The 27,190-nt window shown below is 42.1% G+C and overlaps 1 protein-coding gene across 1 annotated transcript in view; it reads right to left on the bottom strand.

The window, feature by feature from the left end:
• KIAA1217 (KIAA1217 ortholog) overlaps positions 1 to 27,190 on the bottom strand; it is a 195,956-nt gene that overhangs the window by 21,511 nt on the left and 147,255 nt on the right. Inside the window, exons 9-14 of the mRNA XM_019471004.1 lie at positions 23,530 to 23,634; positions 23,046 to 23,098; positions 15,117 to 15,277; positions 7,854 to 8,029; positions 682 to 812; positions 288 to 435 (exon numbers count right to left, since the gene is read on the bottom strand). Coding sequence (XP_019326549.1) covers positions 288 to 435; positions 682 to 812; positions 7,854 to 8,029; positions 15,117 to 15,277; positions 23,046 to 23,098; positions 23,530 to 23,634 — 774 coding nt within the window. The remainder of the gene's footprint in view (positions 1 to 287; positions 436 to 681; positions 813 to 7,853; positions 8,030 to 15,116; positions 15,278 to 23,045; positions 23,099 to 23,529; positions 23,635 to 27,190) is intronic.

A 27,190-nucleotide genomic window follows, 5' to 3' on the forward strand; every position in this document is an offset into this window, starting at 1 on the left:
CTCATGCAGGTACTTCCCAAATCTGGAAGTGTTGAGTTCAGAGGGAGCTAGTTTCAATCATAAGATCGCGATGACTGGGGCTGTTGGTCAGAACAGAACCACTGCACAGAGCACAGGAAATGTTAATTTGATTTCCCTTGAAAGGGGTCTAGGAAGAATCTATAAAATACAGCAAACAAGTTGCATTTCTCAAAATTGCCTTGGGAGAGGGGGAGAACCCAAACCCAAAAGCTGTTCCAGCCCTGCTTGAGGAAATCCTTTAGTTTTGAAGAAAAAAAAAAAATCACCTCCTGAGCATTGTAAGGATATCGGTCATGCTGCGCACACGTTTCAGCAAGCTGTCTAGCTTGTGTGGTTCTTCCTTTAGGAACCTCACAGCTTCTACCTCAATCCGGAGGATCGCACGCATTTTATTCTGCAATGTCGGGAACTCTCCTGCAAAGACAACAACTGTGAAGCTCAAGAGGAACTGATAAAAGCCCTGGGGAGAAATGGATGAATGGGGTGAATGCTAAATAGTTGAGTGTCTACCCCTCTCCAGCGGCCATGCAACAAGCTCCTTAATCCCAACTTTAAATCTTTTTGGAAGTGAAAGTTAATGCCTCCAGATCAAAGGCAAAACTGTTCTCAGCCACTGTGGTTAAAAGAGAAGAACCAAAAGTAAAAAGGAAAAGTACATACCTTTCAGGGTGGCAACAGCTTCTCCCACTTGGCGCAAAAGAAAGGCTCCATCTTCAACATCTTTCAGTGTAACCGTCTTGCTGGAAGCAGTGGAGTCCCTCTTCAGGTCTTCAACAAATGCCTCCAGCTCACTGGCAAAATAAAAGAAGTGGACGTAAAATGTAAGCAGGACTTTCACATTACAATCAAATATATGTAAATGAATGGACTAAGCTAAACCAGAAACCTCGACTGTGGCATCTTTAAATCTGACACCACAGGCTGAAAAAACAGCAGGGTACCATGAGGGGAGGTGAGGATGCCGGGCGCTCACGCTCACAGCATAGGAACAGGCTTGTAACTAGCCCAAGTCATTGATTTCTCTGACAGGCTGCAGATGTGCAGAGCATATTGACCTCAGGGCAGCTGCACTACAAAGGGCAGGTGGGGTGGTGAAACACATCCAACAGCCAGCCCTCTGGGGATGCAGATCCTAGAAGGGTACAGACACACTGTACCACTACATCCAGTACTGGTTTGCTCCTTGCGTTTTCTTGTTGCTGATGACATGCAAAGGAATGCCCAACAGTGAAGTAACAATCCAAAAACTGGCACTAATGGGCCCCTTGATGCAACCCTGTTTATCTGCCGGCTCCTGCTAGACAGGATACAGGGTCCTGTTTCCACGAATAGCCAGACTGAAACAGCACGTGTGCATTGTGTGCAGCTCTTGCTTAGCATTTGGATTCAAGAATGAATCGCTTCAGATGTTTTTTCCAACCAGTGCTGTCCCGTGCTTCCTCCGGCCCCATCTGGTGCTTCCTCATCACCTTTCCCAATATTTTTTCCAGTGCTTCCATACTTCACATACATAAATTTTCACAATCCTTCAGACACATAAACTTTGTTTTGGGGGAGCCACTTTTTTTCCATTTAAGGTTGAGACCACATTGCTTTAGCGGGAGTTTCCACACAGAAGCTTAAAAATTTCTCAAAAAAACCTGAAATGCATTATGTGCAACTATACAAACACTCATGCAAATACCTTAAAGGGATCATCTCCTGAAAATTTATTCTAAGAGAAATCTGGATCTATTAAGATACCAAATTTACTAACAGGAATATTCTGAGAAGCAGTTTAACTGCATGGTAGAAAACAATGCAAAGCAAACTCTGAACTGACAAATCGGCTACTCATTCTAACCTAATTTTAGGCCTCATTTCTCGCATCCACTCAGGTAGCAGTTTTGCAATTGCTGTAAGAGAACCAAGACCTGAAATGTTATGTGCAACTATACAAACACTCATGCAAATACCTTAAAGGGATCATCTCCTGAATATTTTTTCTAAGAGAAATCCGCCTCTATTAAGATACCAAATTTACTAACAGGAATATTCTGAGAAGCAGTTTAACTGCATGGTAGAAAACAATGCAAAGCAAACTCTGAACTGACAAATCGGCTACTCATTCTAACCTAATTTTAGGCCTCATTTCTCGCATCCACTCAGGTAGCAGTTTTGCAATTGCTGTAAGAGAACCAAGATACGGGCTGTTTGCCTGAAAAGGAGTAGGGGAAGACTGCCTTCTGCACCAACCTCAGGTCTTGCATTTTCACACATTTCCCTTCTGCCAGCACTGCCACTCAAATCCAGCAGAAAATTACTTATTTTCAGCCAGATCACTTCCTAGATCCATCTCTATGGATAGGTGACATGAGGAGGAAAAGAGAGGAGTAGGTGGCCAGTAACGGGATAAAAGGGAGAAAATCCCTTGGAGCACCATTCCACATTTAGGTCAATTTAAAGTGGAAGCACAGTCACACAGAACAATAAATGGCAACACAATAGTACTTCTGATATACAGAGAAACAGTGTCAGGATCTGAACATCAAGTGCACACAGCAAAGAGTTCAGTTCAATCCAAAGACTAAGAACTTTAGAAACTATAAAACAATTTTGAATTAAGAATCATAAGTTGCTTCTGAACAGATCACAAACAAGTGGAGGTAAATGATCCTGTTCCCATTTTAAGACCACTTCTCCCAAAGACTCTGCCTTGAGAAAGACTGGGGGAGTCACGATTTCCACTGGCATGAGCATACTTGCCGGAAACAATCCAAGGGACCACACGATGGCAGCAAGGGAACGTTTCTCGGGGTATTTTTCCAGCGGAAGAGGCTCCGATAATGCAGGTATCTGCTGTCTCTGTGTCTGTCTGCCTTTGCAATAAAGGGCACAGATACTGTCTAGGAAGGGGCTGGAAAAAGAATTCGGCTTTCTGTCGCTCACTACAATGCAAAGGCTCCTGCCTTCCAGAACGGTGCTCTGCAGTCATGCATCGTCCCTACCCTTGATGCCCTGATACCGGCGCTCAGGCTAGGCAGTGCTACTTTGGGAATCACAGGGTACACCACCACCCCCCCGCCCCGCCTTTTGTAGATCAGCACTGGAAAAGCAGCTTCTCAAATATTGGCATCCACCAGGCAACAAAAATATAAGGGCAGAAGCTTAAACTTGTTCATGGGTGGAAAGAAGAGAAGGAACAAACACAGAACAATGTTACAATGTTTTGGTAGGTTTATGATTGTTGGAAACACAGGAATAAAGGAAAGACTTCCAGGTAGCAGACAATGGCTTTCTTTCCCCTTTGTTCTTTGAGCAGAAATGGAAGGGTCATCATAAACCCCTTTGATTCCATATCGCGATACTATCAAACAAGACAACTGATCCTGAAATTACTCAGGGGATACCATATTACACTGCCTCATGTTGCTAATTACATGGGAAAAGAAACTTCAGCCCTCAGGAGCCAAAGTTTGAAACAGATTCATCAGTCTCCAGCATTTCTTTTCTGTAACTGGGGAAGCAACTTGGCTTTATAGATTGGACTGAGCAAACCCAATTAACAAGACACTCACCTTAATGCAGTTTCAGAAGGCTAATACAAGATAAATTATTTTTCTGCGTCTATGTTTTACACAGGGGAACCGAGGCAAACTCTTATGCCGAGATCTTTCTTTAGGCAAAAAAGCATCAGAGGATCTGTCTCAGATTGCAGTATCAGTAGAACAGGTTACAAAATGAACTGACAAAATTAATAGTAACAAATCACTCAGGCCAGATGGTATTTGCCCTCGAGTTCAACAGCAACTCGAGGGTGAAACAGTCGAACTGTTAATGCTAAGCATCTAACTTCTTGATTAAAATTGCATTGGCATCAGAGTAGTGGAAGGTGTCATAGATGATACAAATAAATTTTTTAAAGGGGGATGGGGCTATCCAGGGAACTGTACTCTGGTGAGACTGACACCCAGACTGGTGTAATCGATAGATACCAAAATAAAGAATAAACAATAAAGAATTAGTGGACCAATGGACAAATATGCTGCATTAGGGAGGAATTAATGCGATTTCTGTAAAGAGAAGGTAAGTCTCACAAATACACAAGGAAACAACAAAAGCATGAGGAAAAGCTATAGCCCAAAAGGCTTTCAGCAAGGTATTTGAGCAAAAGCTTTCAAGAAAGCAAAGCTGCCGTGGGACAAGAGGGGAAATTCTCTCACGGATAAAGTACTGGAAGTAAAGGGCAGGGATCAATGAACAGCTTACTCAATGAATGTAGTTTGCTGGTGAGTTCCACAGGGATCGGTGCTAGGGCTGGTGCTTTTCAACATATTATAAATTATTTAAAAAAAGAGGATGAATAGTATAGTAAAAAAATCTCAAAAGGATATTAAAATATTGAGGGGAATGAAAATGAAAGGTGACTGCAGAGGGCTGCAGATGGACCATCTGATACTAACTGACCAGGAAAAAAACAAAGATTAAATTAACTCCTAATAAATGTAAAGTAATGCTCATGAGAAGAGGAAAAATAAAAACAAAACTAACCCCATCTAAACCCAACAGCCTCCCCAAACCCCAAGTTTTTATACACAGTAATGAACTTTGAACTGATAATCATCCCTTTTGAGTGAGATGTTGGATTTGTAATGGAAAGCTCATGTGGAACATGAGGACAGGGGGACCATCACCATGCCACTGCACGAAGTCATGGTGTGCCTACATCAGATATAGCCATTGCAGGGCTCTCCTCTCTCCCCGTTCCCATCTCACAGATGTACAGTCAAGTTAGAAAGGGCATACAGAAAGGCAACAGGATGATGAAATGTATAGAATGGGTTCTACAAGAGGAGTAACTAAGCAGACCAGGACTTTTCAGGCTGGAAAAGGCATGATCAGAAAACGGAGTGGGGGAGCGTCTGTAACATCACAACTGGCATGGAGAGGGTGAATATTCTGCTGTGCATAATTTAAGAGTTTGGGGATTGATTGACAGATGAAAGATTCAAAAACAAACAAAAAGAGGTTCTTTCTACCCAAAAAAGAATTACTCTATAGAATTCATTGCACCTAGATGCTGTATACAACCAAGTTTACCTAAATTTTGAAAAATGCGTAAGTTCATGAAAAGTAAACAAACCATGCAGAGCTTTTGCATATGAAGATACCATCTCTGACTTGGAAAATCCCCGAGCTACAAGTGACTAAAAGCAAGGAGATGCGCTCTGAGCATTTTGCCATGTTCTTATATCCTTTCCCACGTATCTGCTACCAGTGGCTCTCCAAGACTGCTAAGTGGAGTTTTGTTTTTACTGAGCACAGTTATTCTTGTAAAAAAGTCTGATGCTTATCCTAACAAAAATATAAATTGTAACTTACTATGGATCATATCCAATTAGACAGCTTGGATGTGGCTACAATTTAAATACTGTGCTTATAAAACCCCCTCTATTAAAATGCTTACAATAATCTACTACAACATATAGTAGTCATATCTGTAACATGCTCCTCACAACATAAATACTTCATTAGTCAATGTGTCATATCATCATAATTTGTCCTTGGTTTGGTAAATTTTAAGGCTAGTATCTACAACCTCAAAAGTGTCATATATGACATCTCTAATGTTGAATCAAAAGACTAGATAGAAAAAAACCTACCCAGTTAGTTCTGAGTATGTATTTCACTGTTACAAGTGTGAATAAACACTACATTTAGCGGTGTTCCTTAGATTTCATTAGATATCTCTGAACTGTAATCCTGCTATAGCAGTGACACACACGGGCACACTTCTGTAGGCACCATCATGAACAGCTGCTCAACAGAAAACTTGCTCTGAAATGTACACTGACGTTTCTGCTGTTTACAACATGAAACCACCAATATTTTTATTTTTTATTTCCCAGTGATAATCTACAGAATTGCAGAAAGGAGAGCTTTTTAAGATGAGATTTACAACTTCAAAGTAGTAAATACACTTTCGTAAGTATTGCAGAAATCCTTAAGCTTCCTTGTCTTGCATAAAGCCAGTCTACTGATTTAGTCCTATGATTTAGGAAAGGTCAAGAGGGCAACAGTTGAAAGACTAAGAAATGGTAATTTTTTCGCCCTGTTGCTTTGCATTTGTTTATACATCTCCACTGGGATCAGCTTAATTGAAAGTGCCTATATAGAATGTTAACCTTTTTCTGAATACTGCCAGTGACATTTGATGTGTAATTTTGTGATGTATGCTCTTCATGATTAACAGATGTCAGCTGTTGAACTTAAAGCATTGTTGTCAGATGTGCTTTTTCTTTTGGGCTCTGATCCTGCAAACGTGCAAATACATGACGAAGAAATCTCATTGGACACAACTGATGAAAAAAATTTGTTTGTGATTTCATGTTTCTTTCTTGCATGTCTCTAAAAGGGTTGAACTAACGTTTACAGCCTATGAATGATCAGAAACTCTGTGAACAGAAAAAATTCCGAACACTGATAAAACAGAACCATATTGCAATCAAAGTCGTATCCTAAATGAACAGCTGTAACAAATAATGCCATTTGCACTTGACCTCACTCAGTATCCATTTTATGAGACAATGCGATAAACAGCCATCACACAAATTGTTCTTTCCATAGAGAACAAACAATCTAGAAACTAGGCAATGAGGTACACAGGAATAAAGTGATGAACAGGAGGGTAAATACTTAAGGCTACAACACAATGTTATTTAAGACAACAAACCAGCTGAGAGGATTATACACCAGCATGGACTATTACTACACATTAACATTTTCTTCACAGAAAACATACACTCCCTTAGTAACATTCTACTTTGTCTTTACAGATGCAGCATTTTTATTACAAATCCTATTCATCTGACAATACATTGATCAACAGGAAAGATTTACTCTCCTTAGCTGTCAATAACTGTACTCCTTTGGCTCTTCAATCATCATTTCCCATGACAAGCTGACTATGAAGTTTCACTCTATTATGGAGCAATTCTTCAGGTGTGAACTAAATGCAGTAATGAGAAATAATTAGTTATATAGCACCTTACAAATGTGAGTGTTAGAACTAGTTAAATTGTTTATTGATTTCAGCTTCATCTTGCCTCCTGCTAACTCTGAACATGAACTAAACCAAACAACTGGATCCCACCGGTCTTGGTAGGCCAAAGTTTTTGGGAAAAAAAAGAGTCTTACAAAAAGCCTTAACACAGCAACAGAAAAAAGGAAAGTATTTTTATCTGCAGTTAAGTGTATGGAAATCCCAGTGAGTAAATTTTAGATGGAGACTGGCATTGCTGACTGCAATTAAACTTCAATCCTCTATTTATGAGCTTCCCCTACCTCTCCCATGCAATAGCCAAAGCACTTACCATTGAATTTTGATTTTCATACTTAAAGCCGAACTCGTTACCTTCCTTTGCATCCATTTGTTCTTGAGGAAATTCCTCCCTCCTTCCCTAAAGCGTAATACATAAAGCTGAAGGGAAGAGCTAGGGTAGGGGGAGGCTTTCAGAAGATGGAGGTGGTCACGGTCCTTACAGTCAGCTGTCCCTTTACAGGGGACTTCTGAAGAAGTTGAAACTCTTTGTACTGGTGGGACTTACCCAGTGGGCTGTGCTTAGAAGGACTGCCAGTCAGGACCAGTGATTTGTACAACACAGACACAGCTTTACAGCCAATATGAGTGCAAGAAAACACCGCTAAAACAGCATACACAGGTGCAGTTTCACTGAAGTTTTACTAATTTTAAGTTTAATGTTTTAGTAAACTAAAGTTTTCACTGAAGCCACCACTTTATGGAAGAAAAAGCCAGGCAAAAGCAACAAATTCTAAGAGGTTTCTCAACCCACCATAATTTCTTTACAATCTTTTCTTCCTCGTTGAGGTATTTCTGCCTTTCTTGTTCCACCAGGTTGCGCTGTCGCTGCACAGGATCTTCAAGCCTCTTCACTGTTTCAATCATTTTGCCATTGATTTCCAGCTCTGCTTTCTTCACCATTGCCCTCAGCATCTCCTGGTTCTGCAGCTGTTGCACAAAAGAAATCAACTTCAATTTTTCCTGCTTGACTGACATCCCTGGCAACAGAATACATTGCAGAGCTCAGAAATAGGTTGGGATAAACACAGCTCTACAGCGAGAGAGAGTTTTTACCTTCTTCTTTCCCGCTTTAACTTTACCTATAAACATTATTCCATGAGGAAGCGTTGGGGGTGAGAAAAGCCTAAATCTGATTAACTTCTAATGTGTATATCTAACTTCCAGTTGCGAGCTGATGAACAAAAGATGTTGGGATCAGTACACCACCTTCAGTGCATAACTTCTGCGAGGATTGTGGCCCCCTTTTTCTGCTCAGTCCAGCATGAATCAAGAATTAATCACGCCTCACAAGATTGCCGGAAGCTTGACTTCCACTTTGCGCGTATCTCATAAGCTTATGCATCACACTGCCCATCATGCTTGGTGGATAATCCCACACATTAATGACAAGGCTGGAATGCACTGCTGTTCTCAGAATGGAATTTTTCAGTCTCTCAAGTGGCAGAGGAAGGATTGTGCCATCCAGTGTAATTTGGTACAGACATACAGCTCATCTGCAATACATAAAACCTCCTTTACCCACCAAAAAAAACCCCTTTATAACATGGTAATCTTCTGAGAACTGTAAAAGTCACATCTTCTTTCTTGTCTTAGCCTTATGTTATCTAAAGCATTAATTTTCTTACTGATATTCAGTTTGCAGAGCAAAACAAGCTAAGAAAGCAAACTAGACCGTACTCTTCTGCGGGTAGCCCTAGAGCAGCTATGCCCCACACTCACAAAAAACAAACCTGTTTAAGTCTCTTATGCAAATCACAAGATTCAAAGTGATAAGCAGGGCTCCACCTAGTCACAGCTTTAGTATATAGGCAACGTGAACACAACTCTGTTAGCCCAGCAGCCTTCTCATACTGTAAGATTTTAAAAACCACCTGTGTCACTTGGGAGATGAAGTTCCAGTTTTAAAACTAGCAATCGAACCGTCAGCTGTCTTCTAAACATCCAGGCTTAACAGCCAAACCACATTTAACATACAAAGTAAAACCACTGCCTAATAGGAAGAATCACAAAAATGGATTACCTACAAGACAGTATAACGCAACAAGACTTCTTTTTAAGTTAATTTGAGAGAATTCATGGGAATCAGAGAAAAAAAAAGCCTTTGCCCAGGTCATTCTTTCCAATCAGTACGGGAATTAGAAGAACAAACTCAGCTCTCCCCTCCTGACTCTTCAGTCCTGGTGCCTTACTCTGCCTTCTCCAGCGACACAACTGTGATGAGAGGGAGGGTGGCGCTTCACTGAAAGCGCGAGCAGGGTCTGAGCTGTGACAAGCAGGAGGTGTTAGCTCAAAACTCAGCTGAAGATAAGTGTTAGCAGCTAGGGAAAAAAATGAAGCTGGAAAACATTTGAAACAGCACAGATTTATAAACGTTGTCAGCTGCTTTATACCAGACTGGATTCTTTTGAAGACAGTGCATGTGTGTATTTTTCCTCACTATGGGATTAACGTTTGGGTTTGACAAATTAAAACCTCTTACGGCGAGGCCAGCACAGCTATCTGAGACACACATCTCTTACATTGTGCCATATTTTCAAGAAGGAAAACATAAATGAATGAATAAATGAGTGAATGAGCATGTAACACTTCAGTCATACAGTTTATTCACAGCTCTTTAAAAAGTGGGGAAATTTGTCACAGGGAAGTGACTTGGGAAATGTGAAACAACTGATCCGAGGTCAGTGAGAAGGTCAGTAAGGGAGTCAGACTTAAGTCTCAGGTGTCCAGAATTTAAGTCCTCTACGTTTCTCAGCTGGTAACAGTGATTCCCAGTAATACCAAAATTGAGTATGCATGTGTGTGGGGTTGTGCAATGGCAAATATACTTTCTTTCCTATTATGGGGATATATAGGGGATCTATATTTATTGTAGTGACACCTACAGCTAAGGTGCTTGTCACTTCCCTTTATGCAGTGCTTGAACAGTATTAGAAAGTTTCAGTCATAAAAGTTCATCCATTTCTGATAACAAGATTAGGGAATAAAAATATAACTCAGCAATATTTCAGAAAGCTTGTATGTTGAGGATTCCCAAACCTCAATGTCTGGAGTGAGCTCTTGAAGTCTGGGAAATGACTCATCTTGGTATCAAAGAGATGTTTTTGCCATTTCTATGAAAATTCATGCAACACTTGGCTAGTTCTGGAAAACCTGCTTTTGTTCATGCTTGGGGAACAGGGACAGAAGATGAGAAGGGGAGGTATTGATGAGTGCAGAGAGAGAAGAGAAGGAACCAGGGGAGAGGAGTAATTGTGGGTTTAAGCAGGGCAGAATCACCAGCCAAAGGACAACATGAGGCAGGGCAAGCAGGAGCAGAGGGGAAGAGCTGTGGGTGAGGAAGAGGAGGCAGTCTCTGGCCGCTACAGCACATTTACCTCCATGTTCTGGAATTGAACTCGATTCTTACCTTTTCTCTGCCAGCAGGTATCAGATCTGAGACTCCCTGGCTAAGTGCACACCCCATTTGTCCCTCAGACCACCTCTGCCAGTTACTCCACCACCTCAAGTAGAAGTTTTATGGATCCGCCAGAGTTATTCTGGTTCCACAGAGTAGAACTTTTTGTACTTTAAGTTTGCTTGAAAACAAGCCAAATAAACAATCTTAGACATTCACACTTGAAAAGAAACTTTGTTAAAACAGTGTTCAAGTTCCAAAGTCAAGTGCCCAAAGGTAAGGAAAAGCAATGCAGCCTTTCCTGTCACCACTAAATGGCAATTTCTTGCTAATTAGAGTTAACTTGACTTATAACTGCAAGCAGCAATCAATCAGAAAGAAATTTAACATGGTTTTTTAGAATTCTAGCATCCTCTCCTACATTCAGTACCCTTGGCTCTCACTCCCGGCCTCCCCAATCTCTCCAGATACCTACCTTGTCCCTCTTTTTGGCTACTGCTCCAGCCATTATCTATTACTGCTCTCTCACAAGTAACCCCAGCACCGCCTCTGGCACCCACTTCAAGAATAATCTGATAACCAGTTTAGTTCACTTTGAACCAATTATTACCTATGAGACAGGTAACTGGAAAACCAAGTATTAGTTCACAGCCCTGCTTCTCATTAGGAGACAAGCATGACCTGTCCAGTGGGAGCCTCCCAGGTCCTGCTGGGAGAGTCTTCTGGGCCACCCACCTCCCCACACACTACAGTGCACCCCCCCCCCCCCCCCCCCCCCCCCCCCCCCAAAGGTAAGGAAAAGCAATGCAGCCTTTCCTGTCACCACTAAATGGCAATTTCTTGCTAATTAGAGTTAACTTGACTTATAACTGCAAGCAGCAATCAATCAGAAAGAAATTTAACATGGTTTTTTAGAATTCTAGCATCCTCTCCTACATTCAGTACCCTTGGCTCTCACTCCCGGCCTCCCCAATCTCTCCAGATACCTACCTTGTCCCTCTTTTTGGCTACTGCTCCAGCCATTATCTATTACTGCTCTCTCACAAGTAACCCCAGCACCGCCTCTGGCACCCACTTCAAGAATAATCTGATAACCAGTTTAGTTCACTTTGAACCAATTATTACCTATGAGACAGGTAACTGGAAAACCAAGTATTAGTTCACAGCCCTGCTTCTCATTAGGAGACAAGCATGACCTGTCCAGTGGGAGCCTCCCAGGTCCTGCTGGGAGAGTCTTCTGGGCCACCCACCTCCCCACACACTACAGTGCACAGCCACAAACAGGGACTGACTGCCTGCAGCTCAGGATCTCTGTAGAATCTAATTATCTAATTCCTGAAGTTTGTTACCATACATAGATTAAACATAGTCTCACCAATTCTATAATGCAGCTCAAAACATATTTGAATTTCTAATTCAAAGTTACACTTGTGAGACTGAGTATCATATACCATTTATGACAGTAGTTATTATTACATTTTCTATACCTTCTGCAGCACTCATTTCCCTGCAAATAATACATTGAGTGACGGAAAAGGATGCATGCATACACATTCCTAACGCTGAACCTTAATCATATCTAACTGCTTTCCCTTAAAATGTGTTCAATTAAAGAAAGGAAGGAATAGACCAAAAAAATCCAATGTACATATAAGCTAATGATATGTACCATGAACAAGTACTCTAAGGCTTGGTTCAAAGCTGCCACTAAGAGTTCTCATTACGTGGGAGTGCAGAATGAACAACCCCACTGAACTCATGGGCTCCAGTCTTACCAACAACAAATGCATCCAGGACACAGGCTGGTTTATAGCCTATCTCTGGCAATGAGGAAAACTCCACAGCACCATGAAACTAGTCTTTCTTGAGTATCTCTGAAAATCAGAGCACTTAAGGAAGATGCTAGTGGAGTAGCAAGAAGTGTATCTAACCTCTAGCAACAGCCATGATGCAAATGTCTCTATTTCAAGAATCTCTGGCTAAAATCCAACCACAGACTGAAACAGTCTTAACTTTTTGGTTGCATCAATTTAATTGGTGTGTGAATCAATACATCTGGATCAATTGCTGCTGGATATGTTTTAAAAAGAGGATTTTGCCAGCACAGACAAAGGCTACATGCATGAATGGACCTTTTCCATCATGTGTTTCTCTGATCCTATTAAGCAAATGAGTAAGAACTTACTGTGATATCATCAATTGAAAATTGAACCATAGGCAGTATTAAATACAGTTTTATGTCCTGTTCCTGTTTCTTAGTTATCCTGCCAGCATTTGTGCCTGTGCAATCATCTTCTTCAGTTCTTTGGAAGTGTTTCTTTTAGTCTGTCACTGTATGAAAAATTCACACACACAGGAACAAACTGACTGCCAACCCAGGAGAAACAGTGAAAGTGAAAAATATGAAGTACTGTCAAACATGGTATGCAAACAACCTGGAAAAACAGCAAAATACTTTTCCCTTTTACTTTGAATTATTTTCCAAAAAACATAGCACAAAATTTTTTCATTAGAAGTGTGATATTTCAACACTCTTCAGTTTAAAACACTACCTCTTTCATTTGCTGCCCTACAAACTGTGAGCTCTTTTTCAAAATAATTCTACCCATTCAGGAAAGCCACGACAAAAACTCACTCTCATGAATGTAATTTATATGTAATATACCAAAGTTTCCCTTGAGCTACAGGTTCTTCCATCCGACTATCACGAATTTGCCCACTTCTTACTGGCACGATACACCAAATTTGCTATCATTTCTGAAACAAGGGAAGCCAGCCAGAGTTAATGAGCACACTCGGGATATGTCCTTTTTTCCTTCTCAAGACTTCCTTGGCAGCACTGATTTGTGCAGATGGTACAAGTTTCTTCACTCCTGTGTGCCATAATGCTATATCTGATCAAAAGCAAGGTTACCGCCCCAGGCAGGGCCATGGAGACAAGATGCAGCTGGGGAAATGCCACCTCCTTGGTGAGCAGGCCCTGTGAGTACAATGCGCTCACTGCCTCCGGCGCAGCACTGCAACCTCCGTCCCACTTTACGAGGCCACATGCTAAGCACAGCTGGTGGCCAGACCGCAAGCGTTTGCCAAGAGCTGCATTTGGCACGTGGGGTTACAGAAGGACAGAGGGGCTGCAGTGGTTTGCAGCACAAATGTGGAAGAATACCCACTTATACATAATGTGCCAGGGCAGAGATCCCAAGCCAGAGTCTTGAAATTAGATGGGGACCACAATGGCCGGCATGTAGGCAGCACTGCTGGGAACAGCTTCTGAAAGATACATTTGCTATAGGAACATACTCATCCTAAACTGAAAATGTAAATACATGGGTACTGTATCACAGGCAGAGGTCACCTGGCTGACACAATTGTTTGCTCCGAATACCTTCTGCCATCTCTTCATTACCAGCAAACTGAGCACAGGACCTTGTCACAGCATCTTCAGTCTTGGCCACATTTTCTTTGCCCTGACGTTTACCTCACCCTTCTGCTCCCTTGCCCTATGACTGGTTCATAATTCAATTTCCTTTAGTTAAGGAAGGGAAGGCAAAATGTGCTCTGAATTCTGATCTGTATTATCACTACTCTGTTATAAAATTAATCAGCAAATCAAAGGAGATTGACATAGTACCATTCCCATATTCAAAACCACCCTGGTCGTAATAGCAGTAGCTGCAGCCCTACAATACCAAACATGTGATGTCACTTTCCAGGCAAGGAGGACTGGCAGAGTATTGAAGTTTCCCCTGCTGTCCACTTTGTCTTACAAGAAATTGCTCTACCTCCTTTTACATCTTCTGAGACAATACACAGTGCTCTTCCGTTTCCAATTAAGTGAAGGGCTGAAGACCTGTACAGCTGCATAAGCTTATTTTCACAGTGTCTGAGATGAACAGCATATATTTACATTTGCAGCACTATGGTATGTGTCAACAGAACATTTTGCTTAACTCTTCATTGTTCTTATCGTTTCTTGCAGGTTTTGAGGTGTTGATGTGTGTTAGGAAAGTACTGGTAAATGTGAATGTAAGCAGGGCACAACAAACCTTTGCAGCAACTTTTGAGGTATCTTTTTTCCTTGCTGCTCAAGTTGGCTATTCTTCTGGATTCTGTAAATACAGCACTCAAACTCTGGCTTAATGCGTATCTACTGATCCTCAGCTACATTTGGATTTCCTGACATCAAAGTTGTTTATTTAGGAACTTAAAAACTGTCTCAACTGTAAACAGTATGGAGCAGGAACATGGCTCTTCCGACATGTTTATATAGCACACAGCATAGCAGGGTCCAAACTGTAATCACAGACTTGATATTATTGTAATATAAATACTGCTTTAATGTCTAAAGTCATCAAACAAAGCTAGAAATGAAGTTTTTTCTCAATATCTGAGCAGCAGTAGTTAAACTGAGCTAATTATCATACCTCTAGGTCTATGCAAGTGGCGTACGCTACAGCAGAATATGCTTTTGTGTCTGTAATACTCGGGTCTTCCCTTTGCTAGAACTCTGCTACTGAGAATCACTCACGTACAAAAGGTAAAAGAGACAGAAAGAGAGAAAGAAAGCAAGCTGACATTTGCTGACAACCCACTTTCCCGGCATTACCCAGATATGCCTACCTGTAGCTGCTTCATCTGATGCAGCTGCAGCCGCAGATCCGACACGTTGCGTTTCATACCATGCAGGCTGACTTGCATTGATGGGGCTCCAGCAGGGTGATGGATGACAGCTGACTCCACAGTTGCCAACGTGTTCTTCCCCCCAGATATGTTAGCAGCGCCTGCAATAAGCAGCAGCACAGGTTGAGCTCACCAGTAGAGAAGGTGCAAACATAATCCCTCCTCTGTCCATTGAATCCACACGTATTTCACACAGATGGACAAGAAAAGAAAATTACAGTTGCCAATGCTCAGTATTAACAGGGGACTGGCACCTCCTTATCCAATATATTTTGAGGGAAGACTGTACAATATCAGAGTGTATCTGTGCTGGAACCTCAGTCATATCAGAGCACTGCATTACCTTGAGACTGCTTCCTACCACCTGTAGCGGAGATGGGATAATAAGCTATAACTGCAGACTATACAAAACAGCAGCAAATCAAATTGGTGCTGAAAGTAGCTTCGGGATTGTCCTCCCAGGAGCCATCTGAGACCAAGTTGATGCAAATTCTCAGGATTCCTGAACTGCGTATTTGTTGATTAATTATCACAAATTATTAATTTGTTAATTATTTATCAATTAATTAATTCAGTCAAACTGCCAAGTGTGGGGGAAAGGTTTCTATAGAGAATCTTGCTTTGCTGCTTAAAGTACAATTGCATTATTTCTATCAGGTGTCTCCGACAGCTACTGTATAAAACCAGGAGAAGAGAAATGAATCAATGGTGTGGCAGAGAACCACTCTCCAGCATGTTGCATCCACCCACTCCCCTTTAGTTTGTCATTTGTTCAGGACTGTGTTTACAAGGGAATACAGCATAACACAAGGAAGTGAGCTGAGCCACGCTCTGAGTATAACCGTCAGTGTCCTCAGAAGACCTTCTTCATTAAATAATGCAGTTCCTCTACACGGCATCAATGTCAAGCTTGTTCTTTTCAGTCTCAAGTACCTGGGAAGAAGCTTTATTTACAGGGTAGAAGCAAATTTCAGTTCATCAGCTAATAGTCATGTTACAGCTTCTAGCAATTTGCACTTACACACCCATATTCTTCAAATTTTCTTTCTAATGTGTCCCTTTCCCTCCCCATCATCAACAGGCAAAATGACAGACTGTCAGTAGGATACACTTTATTTTTTAAGGCCAGCACTATGTAGCCCTGCATACTCTTCTGATCACAGTGCCAGATCCACCTTGTCCCTTGGGCTCAGATGGCTCACAGGGCTGCTGCTCCCTGAACTATTGCATTATCAGCCCCTCACTACAAGCAAGACATTGAGGTGCTAGAGCGTGTCCAAAGAAGAGCAACGAGACTGGTGAAGGGTCTAGAGCACAAGTCCTATGAGGAGCGGCTGAGGGAACTGGGGTTGTTTAGCCTGGAGAAAAGGAGGCTGAGGGGAGACCTCATCGCTCTCTACAACTCCCTGAAAGGAGGTTGTAGCGAGGTGGGTGTTGGTCTCTTCTCCCAAGTAACAAGCGATAGGACGAGAGGAAATGGCCTCAAGTTGCGCCAGGGGAGGTTTAGATTGGACATGAGGAAAAATTTCTTCACGGAAAGGGTTGTCAAGCATTGGAACAGGCTGCCCAGGGAAGTGATTGAGTCACCATCCCTGGAGGTATTTAAAAGACATGTAGGTGTGGCACTTAGAGACATGGTTTAGTGGTGGACTTGGCAGTGTTAGGTTAACGGTTGGACTAGATCTTAAAGGTCTTTTCCAACCTAAATGATTCTATGATTCTATTCTATGATTATGTCATTCCCCACTTCATTTTCTTCCTTCTCTATGAATAAAACAAAAAATCTGAGGAAACAGAAAATAACTCATCAATGGATCTGCACAGGGATTTTGGTCATCATTTGTTCCCACAAGCATACATTCTATCAAGTTCAAAGAAATCAAACAGAAACTAGTGTTGGGACCTTTTCTTTGCCTGTTGAAGGCAAATTTTCAGTGCACCAAAGGGCATGACACATTTTTCTGGCTGGAATGAGTATGAACCCGAGAGTGGTAAGTTTTATCCCTGCCCTCTCATCCCTAGTAGTCTTTTCAACCAGTAAAGTCTCCAAATGTGCCTGAGTGAGTACAGCTCAGCATAACAACACGTTGTTATTCCTTTGCCAACAGGTGTGGATACCTCAAATGTAGCCTTTGCAAAATTCATCTGGGGGAAGCATTATTAAAGGATGGAAATTATGCCAGATTATTTTTATTTAAAAATAGGCTAAAAGGTTCCTGAAGAATCATGTTGCTTGCTTTACCTACATTTGCAATTCCTGTCAGTAAAAGCACAGGCCCCTCTGGCTGCACCCGTGCGATATACAGTGTTCCACGCCATAGGCTTCCGGAGACATGCTCGAACAAAAAGCTGTTCTAGCCCGGTGCTGGCCGTTGTAATGCTATACCTTACCTAAACGTGCTCCAGCTAGGTCTGCTCGGTGCTTCAACAACAGCACTTTTCGTTTCACTGCTGAGCAAGCTGCTGCAAATTTTTGCTATACTCCAGTATGATTCAAAGAGTTGCTTAACAGAAAGCAACACTCAAGAAATAAAGTCCTTGTTCACTGCCATTCTGCACTCACTCTATGCTTCAGTCTAATATATGCTAATACTTATCTTTCTCCATGTAGACTGCAGTTTTTCCTACAGTCAAGCATCTCTTTCCCTCCCACATGCACTATTATTTTTTGCATTTTTTTAAGAAAAGGGTATTTAGTTCATAAACCGAACAGACAGAAACCACCAGAGTCTGAAAAATGTGGATAAGCCTCCAAGAGTTCTGATCCCTAGCCACAAATCTGGACTGTTTTTGAAAGCACATCTACCTTTCTGCTATTCTTTGCCTCAAGCAAAAGCTCCAAAAACTCAGCCCCCGACCCTGTGATGATGCAGCCAAGGTATGAATCAGTCCCCGCCAGTCTCTCCCCCCATGCTGGACCCCAGTCAATTCACATATTTTCTCAGGAAGGGGTGCCTGCTTTCCTTTTAGTGTAGATGGACTGTGATCTGCTTCTGTAAACAATAAATGTCTCTGACTCCCTACAAAGCAGCTCTCCTCCCCTGCTGCCTCGGCCAGCTCTTCTCACCATTAGGTTCTATCAGCTGCCACGGTGTCCCTGCTGCAGAGTGTGCTCAGAGCCTGTGAAGCACGATGTGGGACTCCCAAGGGTGTGAAACGCAACCACACTGAGTGAGCATGGGAGTGCAGTAAGGATCAGCAGCTGATTTCTCAGAGATACATATTTTCATCAAAAAGGAATAAAAGGGCAGCTGAATGAGGGGCTGCTTCATCTAGGGAGTATAGCTCGCTTTTGGAAATAGTCCCAGGCTGTAGCTTTGCGATTAGTTGTGCGGCCAGATGGATTGAAGAGAAAGAAACAGCATTGGCTCTCAGGTTTTTAAATAAACCCTTGCTGGAGCTAGGTAAGGGGGCCTGAATGCAAAACCCCTCCATAATTCCGTAATACTCTGGACAAAAAACAAATGTTAACTTTTTTTACAAAGGCTAATGAACTAAGCTGCCGTTTTCAAAGTACAAAGAGAACTGATGTGCAGAAAGGGGAAATGTTTGCTATTTGCCCAGGCTTAGGAAGGTAAGGAACACAACTTCCACTCCCTGACACTTGACCTTTGCTATGGTTGCAAAGACATCGCTCTCCTTCCATTTTCCAGATTTTATTTTTCTTTCTGAAATGCTAAGATTTTGTTTGGAAGCAGGCTAGAAAAAAAGGCCATCAGACAACACCCAGCAATGTTTCTTCACAAATTACTCATCTCCTTATCAAAGAGCCACAACATTTTCAAGCATCATTTGGGGAGACATGACAGTTACTTAGTTCTCTTTCCATCCAGTTAGAATCCACTAAACAAATAGGAAAATGCAATGTTAAGGTTGCAATTCCATCATTAACAAGCTGTTATGGCCAGGCACTAAAGCACCCTTAAAAGAATAAAATATTCTATATATATTAGTGTGCAACTTCACCTCATTGATCCAGAATGAATTCAGGATCATGTTTTACCTGCAAATGCTGACACAGTTCAAAGACTGACATGATCTATCTTTGAATCTGAGATAAGCAAGCAGATATGGACAATGTTTTTAATTCACAGATCATCACAGCAAGAGTCATGCGTGTGAAAAAGGCACACAGATATGCACAGATGACAAGACAGTTCACAAAGAGTGAGGAATCAAATCCAAGCCCTACATGTGTAATACTTCTCCCTGCTGCCAACTCCCTCTCTTGGTTTGTACTGGTGGTGTTACTGCAGAAAGACATACTCCTTTATCCATTTTCAGGAAATACTGAAATGTCCTTCTTCCTCTTCCAACAAGGCAGCAACTAGCAAAGAACTATTGCTTTTTTTGGTAATCCATGATACAGCTGATCTCAATTTAATCAATGAATCCAGGATTTAATCTATCAATCTCACCACTTGATGAACAAAAATATGACAGAAAAGAGAGTAGGTGAGCATTTCTCAGCATATTTGTTAGTAATCTCAAGGAGACTCTTCCTAGTATGATTTGGTTTTAGAGTCACATGTTGTTCCTAAGTGAAGAGTCCCTTGATGCCATTCACTTTTGGTGAACTGAAGAAGGTTATAAGGATTCAGTCATGGGATTTCTCCTAACGTTAGCAGAAGAGACATAGCCAGTCTGTGGAAAGTTACTGCTCTTTGAACCCTCCCCCCGTGAAAGAAATGAGCCTAAAGCAATAAAACATTAGAAATGCAGACAAGCATGATCGTTACAGGCTCATTTTCCCCAGTGAAAAAGCATTTTTATTTAGGCTCTTTAATATTTGAGGCTAAAGAATCCGCTACAGACTGGCAAAGCAAAAACATGTTAAATACAACAATTTGGTTTATATGAAATACCAAACAGAGTGTTCATAATCTAGCTATATAGAGTTATCTAGGATTTAGAAAATTTGGTTTCTCTCTCTTCCCAAGTGAGCTAGTTCTCTATTTTTTGCATGAAAGTCTCCTATCATTGGAACACATACTATAAAACACAATGTTGGTTCAACATTGATGAGCCAATTTTATCCTGCACAGATGTTTTATTGTTCAGGATGGGAAGCAATTCACGTTTCTGCTTACCAGTGCTCTAGAAAGGACTGCTCAATCAACATTTTATACCACTTTTTCTTTCAAACAGACTTTGAAATTCCTAAAACTGGTATCTCAGTGCACAGTTGTCAAGTGGAATTGTATACTACGAGAGTCGACTGTCTAAATGCCTATACTTAATAAGGATTGGGGTGAATTGAAGAACAAAACAGCGGTCAGCAAAAGTGTTTCTAGATCCTGCTGGCACATTTAAACCCAAGCATAATTACAAAAAGGAGAAACATTCTGTAGCATATTCTGGCAGATTGCCTAATTTTCAAGTAAGCAGGGACTGCATTGACTTATTAGACCCTGTCACGTGCAATTTCAAAAGCAGGTGCAAAAGCAAAATATTCTATTATACAGGACTATTCTATTATACAGCAGTCTTCAATAATAGCTGATGTGGGTTACAATACTGTAGTTTATTGGGGTCAGCATCACACCTTGTTTCCTTTACCTGCTACAGTTTAATTTTGTGGCTGAGTCATGCTGGAAGGACAGGATTTAGGGATGCAGACGCTGTAGTTACAACTATACTTTATAGCACTGACAGGTATCCTTGCAGAAGGCTGGCTGCATGGCTGGTCCCACTGCCCTATCCCCATCTCCCAAGTGATCAGAAAAGCACCTACTGCACAACCTGAATGCTGGTATCCTTACTCACGTGCTGCATACAGGCATGGCCATGTGACAAAATCAATGTCTCTGTCAGTATGTGACAGATGCTGATCTGGTCTTTTGACAGTAAGTTACGCATCCCGTCCCCCCCTCATGCTTGGACATGCAGCTGTTATATGTAATTTTGCCATTTCAGGGACATGCGTTCAGTCATACAACAAGGTAGTGAGGAGTCTTCGGGAACAACGTGGCAGGAAATGGCTGCTGGTCAGCTGAACCATGCTGTTCTGGTGGGCTGGGCATGACTTCCACACCGAGGAATCCCAACCTTCGCTTTGTGTAGGGCCGTTTTCCCAATGAATATTAATTCATTTCTCATTTCATTGAGAGCACATTCACACACACACACGCGCGCGAATCACTGAATAATTTAGGTTGAAAGGGACCTCTGGAGGTCATATGGTCCAAACTCCCACTCAAAGCAGGGTCCCTACTTAGATCAGGATCTCCAGCTCAGTGCCCCCTACAAAGTACTTATCTGAATTAGTACAAACACAGGGAAAGCGGAAAGGCCAAACAGCAACACAATACAAAGAGGAAAACAAGGCAACGTGTGTGCAGATTTTGACGGTTTCATAGGTGCTTTGTATGAGATGAGGCCTACGCGAGTCGGAAATACCATAAATTCTCAGTGTATAATGACACTGAAATAAGGAAAAGCCTCTGGAGGATATGGTCCAAACTCCCACTCAAAGCAGGGTCCCTACTTAGATCAGGATCTCCAGCTCAGTGCCCCCTACAAAGTACTTATCTGAATTAGTACAAACACAGGGAAAGCGGAAAGGCCAAACAGCAACACAATACAAAGAGGAAAACAAGGCAACGTGTGTGCAGATTTTGACGGTTTCATAGGTGCTTTGTATGAGATGAGGCCTACGCGAGTCGGAAATACCATAAATTCTCAGTGTATAATGACACTGAAATAAGGAAAAGTCTAAGAGCATTTTGCAGCTGTTTTGAAAAATGATGGACTTTTCAGTAAGTTGTCTGAAACTGATAAATCACAACATACTTCTTCACAGCCTGAAGTATCACCCTCCCCATCCAGGGGCCAGTGGGAAGGGAAGAGCTGGAAGGGGACCAGAGAGTAGCTTGGGAGCAAAGCTCCAGTACCAGGACTTTAGCTCGCTGGCTCTTGCATGTGCTTGATAGTTTCCAGGTCTGGTTTGACTTCTGTTGTTAGGAGGACATACTGCAATTCCAGATAAACAGGAATCCTGAACGTGAACTAACAGCCTCAACAGAAAGGCTAGTCAAGAGCATAATAGATTTGCTAATAAACGTGTGTGGTTTACTACCTGCCTGAGCACAGACCTCCCTGTGGGAACAGCATTACCAGGAAGGAGGGAACTGCCTTTATTTGCATTCGGTGCATGACAAAGGGTGAAGAGGAGGCATATAAACACACGCACACCCTGCAGACATCCCCAGCAGCAGCCCATACACAAAGAACTCCAATCACATGGAGATCTTCTTTCATAACAGCCTTAACTCCATCTTTTAAACACTTAGCAGCTCTCCAAGTGGGAAGGTAAAATAAGACCAGCTCTTATTGGCTTCATAATTGATGCTTGCTCAGAACAGTTTAGGCACAGGCTAATAATTAGTAACAGATCAATACAGCTTAGTTAGGGAAAGTGCTGTCTTGCTGACTGCTAAATTCCTTAGTGTCATTACATCCATAGCATCCTACTGACAGAAGAACCTTAGAGAAAAATTCAGGTGACCAGAACAGGAATGAAATATTTAGCCTTCTACAGCAATCTGGATACATCTGGGGTTAATGACAGATATATACTATAGACGGGATGAATCACTGGAAAATTCACCATATGCAGAGACTCTGTATCTCATTTAAACCATTCAGCGCAGGTGTGAAATTCATTCCAAAGACCACCTCAACCTGTCAGAAATTCCTCTCTTAACAAAGATGTGATCAACTCCCAACATCCCGAATTTAAACTTCAGTTCTGACAGTACAGCTATGGGAATTTAAGTAAACTTGACCTTTCCATAAGCTGGAATGGTAGTAACATTAGAGCTATTCATATACCTGAATAATCTGTAAATTAAAAGTGAATTATCTTACCTGCAGTGTCAATGCTGCTCTTGCTGGACACAATTTTCAACATCATCTTCTCACTAAGTAATAAAAAGAAAAATCGGAATTTTAACTTACTAACAATAAAACTGTAGTGAAGTTTATAATCAGCAAATTAAATGGCCTTGTCTAGCATATATATTTTTAATTTAAATCATCAGTAGCTTGTCAGTTGTTTTCTTTTAATTCAGCTTTTAATACAATTTAAGCAAGGAATGGAGTATAAGCAGTAGAAAGCACAGAGATGTAGCTACATTAATTCTTTTTAACACAAAGAAGAGTAATGCAGTTAATCTCCATCTATCATTTGGCATATTTTTCCTCTCTGCCTAGCATTCTCATGGGGATGATAAAGATATTTAAAAATGATTGAGCATTCAGGGTTTTTTTACTGTTACATTCAAATATTATTTTTGTTGATTGATTACTAAAATCATTACAGAGAAACAGATTTAATGAATTCTTTTTTTACCTAGAAGCATCTTTGCTATTACTTGTATTTGGCCCTTTAAAAAGCGCAGACTGAACAAGACCAGTTAAACTGGCAATCTGTTTCTCCATGGCTTGTATCCTCTCTCTGTAAGACAAGAGAACCGTTTGTTAAAGCCAGATATATTTGCTTTCAGACTTGTTTTTCTAGGTGAATGATTACCACAGGACTGGAAAGACACTACAGAGTTTGTGCAAAGGCCCATGGGTACCAGCTTGCATATACCTTGTTACAGCAGCTTACCGCATCTTGGTTTGGACAGCTTTTGCATGGTAATAGACAATAAAAAAGACATCTGCTTGGTTAAAAAAGAACAAAACAACCAACCACCCAGACAATAAACTTCTAATGATCTCACGAGACAGGCACCTAAAACAATCAGTTAATGCCTCTTCGAACTAGTGAAAATAATTTTTTTCCAGCATTACATATATTTTCTCTTTTACCTACACTGTGCCAGTAGTTTTGCCTGTATATAAGGTTTCAGGATTAAAGACTTTACTGTTTTTACTTTCCCCAAATCCAGGATTTTTGTCTGCAAAGCATTTAATCTGCCCAAGCTGACTACTCCCCAGCCCAAATCCTTTGCACCTGACATTGCAACTGTCTGCTCTGGAAAGGACAGCAATGTGACAGACCAGGCACAGGACACCAAATGCAGACTGTACAGCAACATTATCATAACACAGATTTGCTTTCATGCGCATATCCTGAGAAATTCCTAAAAAGCAGAAGAAAAGAGATGAAGAAGAACCGTAATAGGTATGGTCAGTGTTTTCCATAGGTACCAAAGGCCACTAAACAACAACAATGACTTTTTTGGATTGGAAGACTAACATTTGTATGTTTATCTGTTTACATAAATGTATATATTAATCAGGTACCAGGTAACTTCCTCGGTGGGCTCCAAAACAGCCTTTTGCTCACACAGGTGCCTACTTTCACATGCCAGTATGTCAATGACACACCACAGCATAAACACACATCAATACGGGACCTCAGACAGGACCTTCTGAAAATGCATCCTTATATGCCAGCAGTTAAGCAACTGGGGAGACACACAAAAGCAAATGCTAACAGTGGGCTGTGATTTTGGAAGATGACTGGGAACAAAACTTCTCAAAAAGCAAGTGACTAAGACCAGCAGCAATGACTGATGAAAGAAGATGGGACAGACACATGCAGCCCCAGACTCAGCCTGTTGCAGGGGCCACCCATCACCGCTGCGGTGTCCTGGGCACGTGGGAGCAGCCAACCTCCGGCCACCCCCCGCTCCAGTTGCCATTTGGTGGCCAAAGCAATAATGCCAATCGATAAGGGCCATATAAACTCAAATGTAGGTACCAGTACCAGGCAAAAGCAAGCTGACGTGATACAAAAGCGAGTAACCAGTCCAGCTTGTAGCCAGCCAGATTATCCAGGCTAATTATTTCATTCACACTCAGGGAATGAAATAGAGGTTTGCTGGGATAGCACGCAGATACCATAGCCAGGAGAGACTCCAAGACACCCAGACATTGAGAAAACAGAGCAGCAAAACATGTAATGAGATGCTAACAGACACAAGGAGGGAAAAAGAGAGTGCTCAGTCAGTCCCCAGCCGGCAGACGTGTTCTTACTGCGATTTAATACAGTGTGCGCGTCTTACTTTTCTGTCTTCATGTTGAAGGGTATTTTGAACGGTGATGAGAAGACTAGTGAATCTGACCTAATTCATTGCAAACCAAGAAATACGTTACAGAATTTCCACTATTATAAGTTTTAAAATAAGAAACTGGTTCAGGCTACAGTAACCTTTGGAACAAAAACAAGTACTAAAAGCCTGGGATAAATATATTCTAACAAACTTTAATGCAGCATTTTTGACACTTAATAATGAAAACATTTTTTTTTCCCAGATAATCATCACAAGCCCTTCCTGGAACTTAACTCAATTGGAAGTCTATCTGTTTTACCAATTCATAAATATGATGTTTTTTCCATCCCACATACGATAATCTGGAAACAATTTTCTGCTTCAAAAGAGATTATGGTAACACAAAGCTGATCTTGTCCTTTGACATGAAATCTAGGAAAATATGTTGTTAAGAGGGAGAGGGATGTTCCAGAGATAGGAGATGATGAAAAACGAATGAAATACTGGAATCAATTGCACAGAGCACATTATTTTTCATATGGTAAAATCATTAAGAATGTGAAGAATCTACATGTGCTCTGGAGTTACTCCATTAAAGACAAGACAGAATTTTTCCTGTAATCGTTTCACTGTAATACTCAGACTCATTATGGCCATCAGCACCAAACATTTCAAAAACAGGTGTCTGAAAGGGGGCGCCTTTTAGGCATTAAATAAATCGACCTGATTTTCAGAGACCTGGCGGGATGACTGAAGGCGATGGGAAGCAGCGTGCTCCAGGGCGGGCAGGGAGGGACGCGGCCGGCCCGGCGGCAGGGCCGTGCCCTGGGCTGACGTGGCTGGAGGGCCGGTGGCCCAATCCTGCCACCAGCTGCATGGCCTCGAAGGAGCAGGGATGGGCTCTGCAGCCATCCCCTTCCCCGCTGGCTTGCCTGTGAAAGGCTGGAGCAACCTCGGCTCCAGAGGGAGAAAATAAATGCTTTCCTCAGTCTCTGCTAAGCCGGACTCTATCAGGGATGCCAGCACTGTCGTGACAGTTGTACATCTTTGGTTCTCAACATTATATTCTCTACCTCTCGCTGTGCTCCCTGCTGTGGAGAGGGAAGGTGGGGGGAACAGCCTGTCCCACCATCCCTTCCTGCACTGGGCAGGCCGGGGTCCCATGGATGGGACAGGCCGGGCTCCCCGTGGACAGGGCAGGCCAGGACATGGAGGACTAGGAGAGAGGGTCGGGCAGAACAAAACGCAGTGGTGCCTCTTTGCCAGTGGTGGTAGCATGAGAAGGCCAAACCCCGTCTCTGTTCCCAGATTAATTTCCCAGATAAATCTGCATGTCTCCACCACCCAGGAAGAGCAGGGAGGGTCCCTTCTACAGCAGTTGGGAAAGAAACGGCTATTTTATCAGCCTGAGCACAGAAGGGCATTGTTTTGCATTGTTTTCCTGTGAATGCCCGGAGAGTCAGAGGTGGTAACACAGTGGGGGAGGACAGGAGGGTGCAAGGTCAGAAGCGACTCCCAGCTCTAACAGGCCTCTCGGTCAGACTTGGCTTTGGCTTGTCACAGACCTCGGCCAGCAAAGCAGGCACGAGCCGCTCGCCAGCCCTGTTCTCCTGGCAGCCTGATCCACAGCCCCGGCCCCAGGTACGTCCAGGCACTCGGGCCCTGCCTCAGCACCTTGCTCCCCAGATTCGGCAAAGACAAAACAAGCCCTTGCTTCTCCAGTGTCTGTGCACTGAGACATCAGATTTCATCACCAGATTTCTTCCTTACAGCTTCCCGGAGGTTTCATGTCATTCCCTCTACTGCAACTAACTGGAAGTAATCCCAAGCAGGGTACAGTGTATTGCTGAATTGGAACCAACTTCTCACTGTGATGCTATTTAAGTGTGACTTGCATGTTCCCTCCCTTTCCTGGGGACATCTTTAATATTCACATCACTGAGAAGATACTTCGTACAGACACAAACTAGAACTGGGCTGTGTAACTGTTCATTCATGTTCCTGTCC

The sequence above is a fragment of the Aptenodytes forsteri genome, unplaced genomic scaffold (genome assembly GCF_000699145.1).
Source record: "Aptenodytes forsteri isolate BGI_AS27 unplaced genomic scaffold, ASM69914v1 Scaffold336, whole genome shotgun sequence".
Taxonomy (NCBI): Eukaryota; Metazoa; Chordata; class Aves; order Sphenisciformes; family Spheniscidae; genus Aptenodytes; species Aptenodytes forsteri.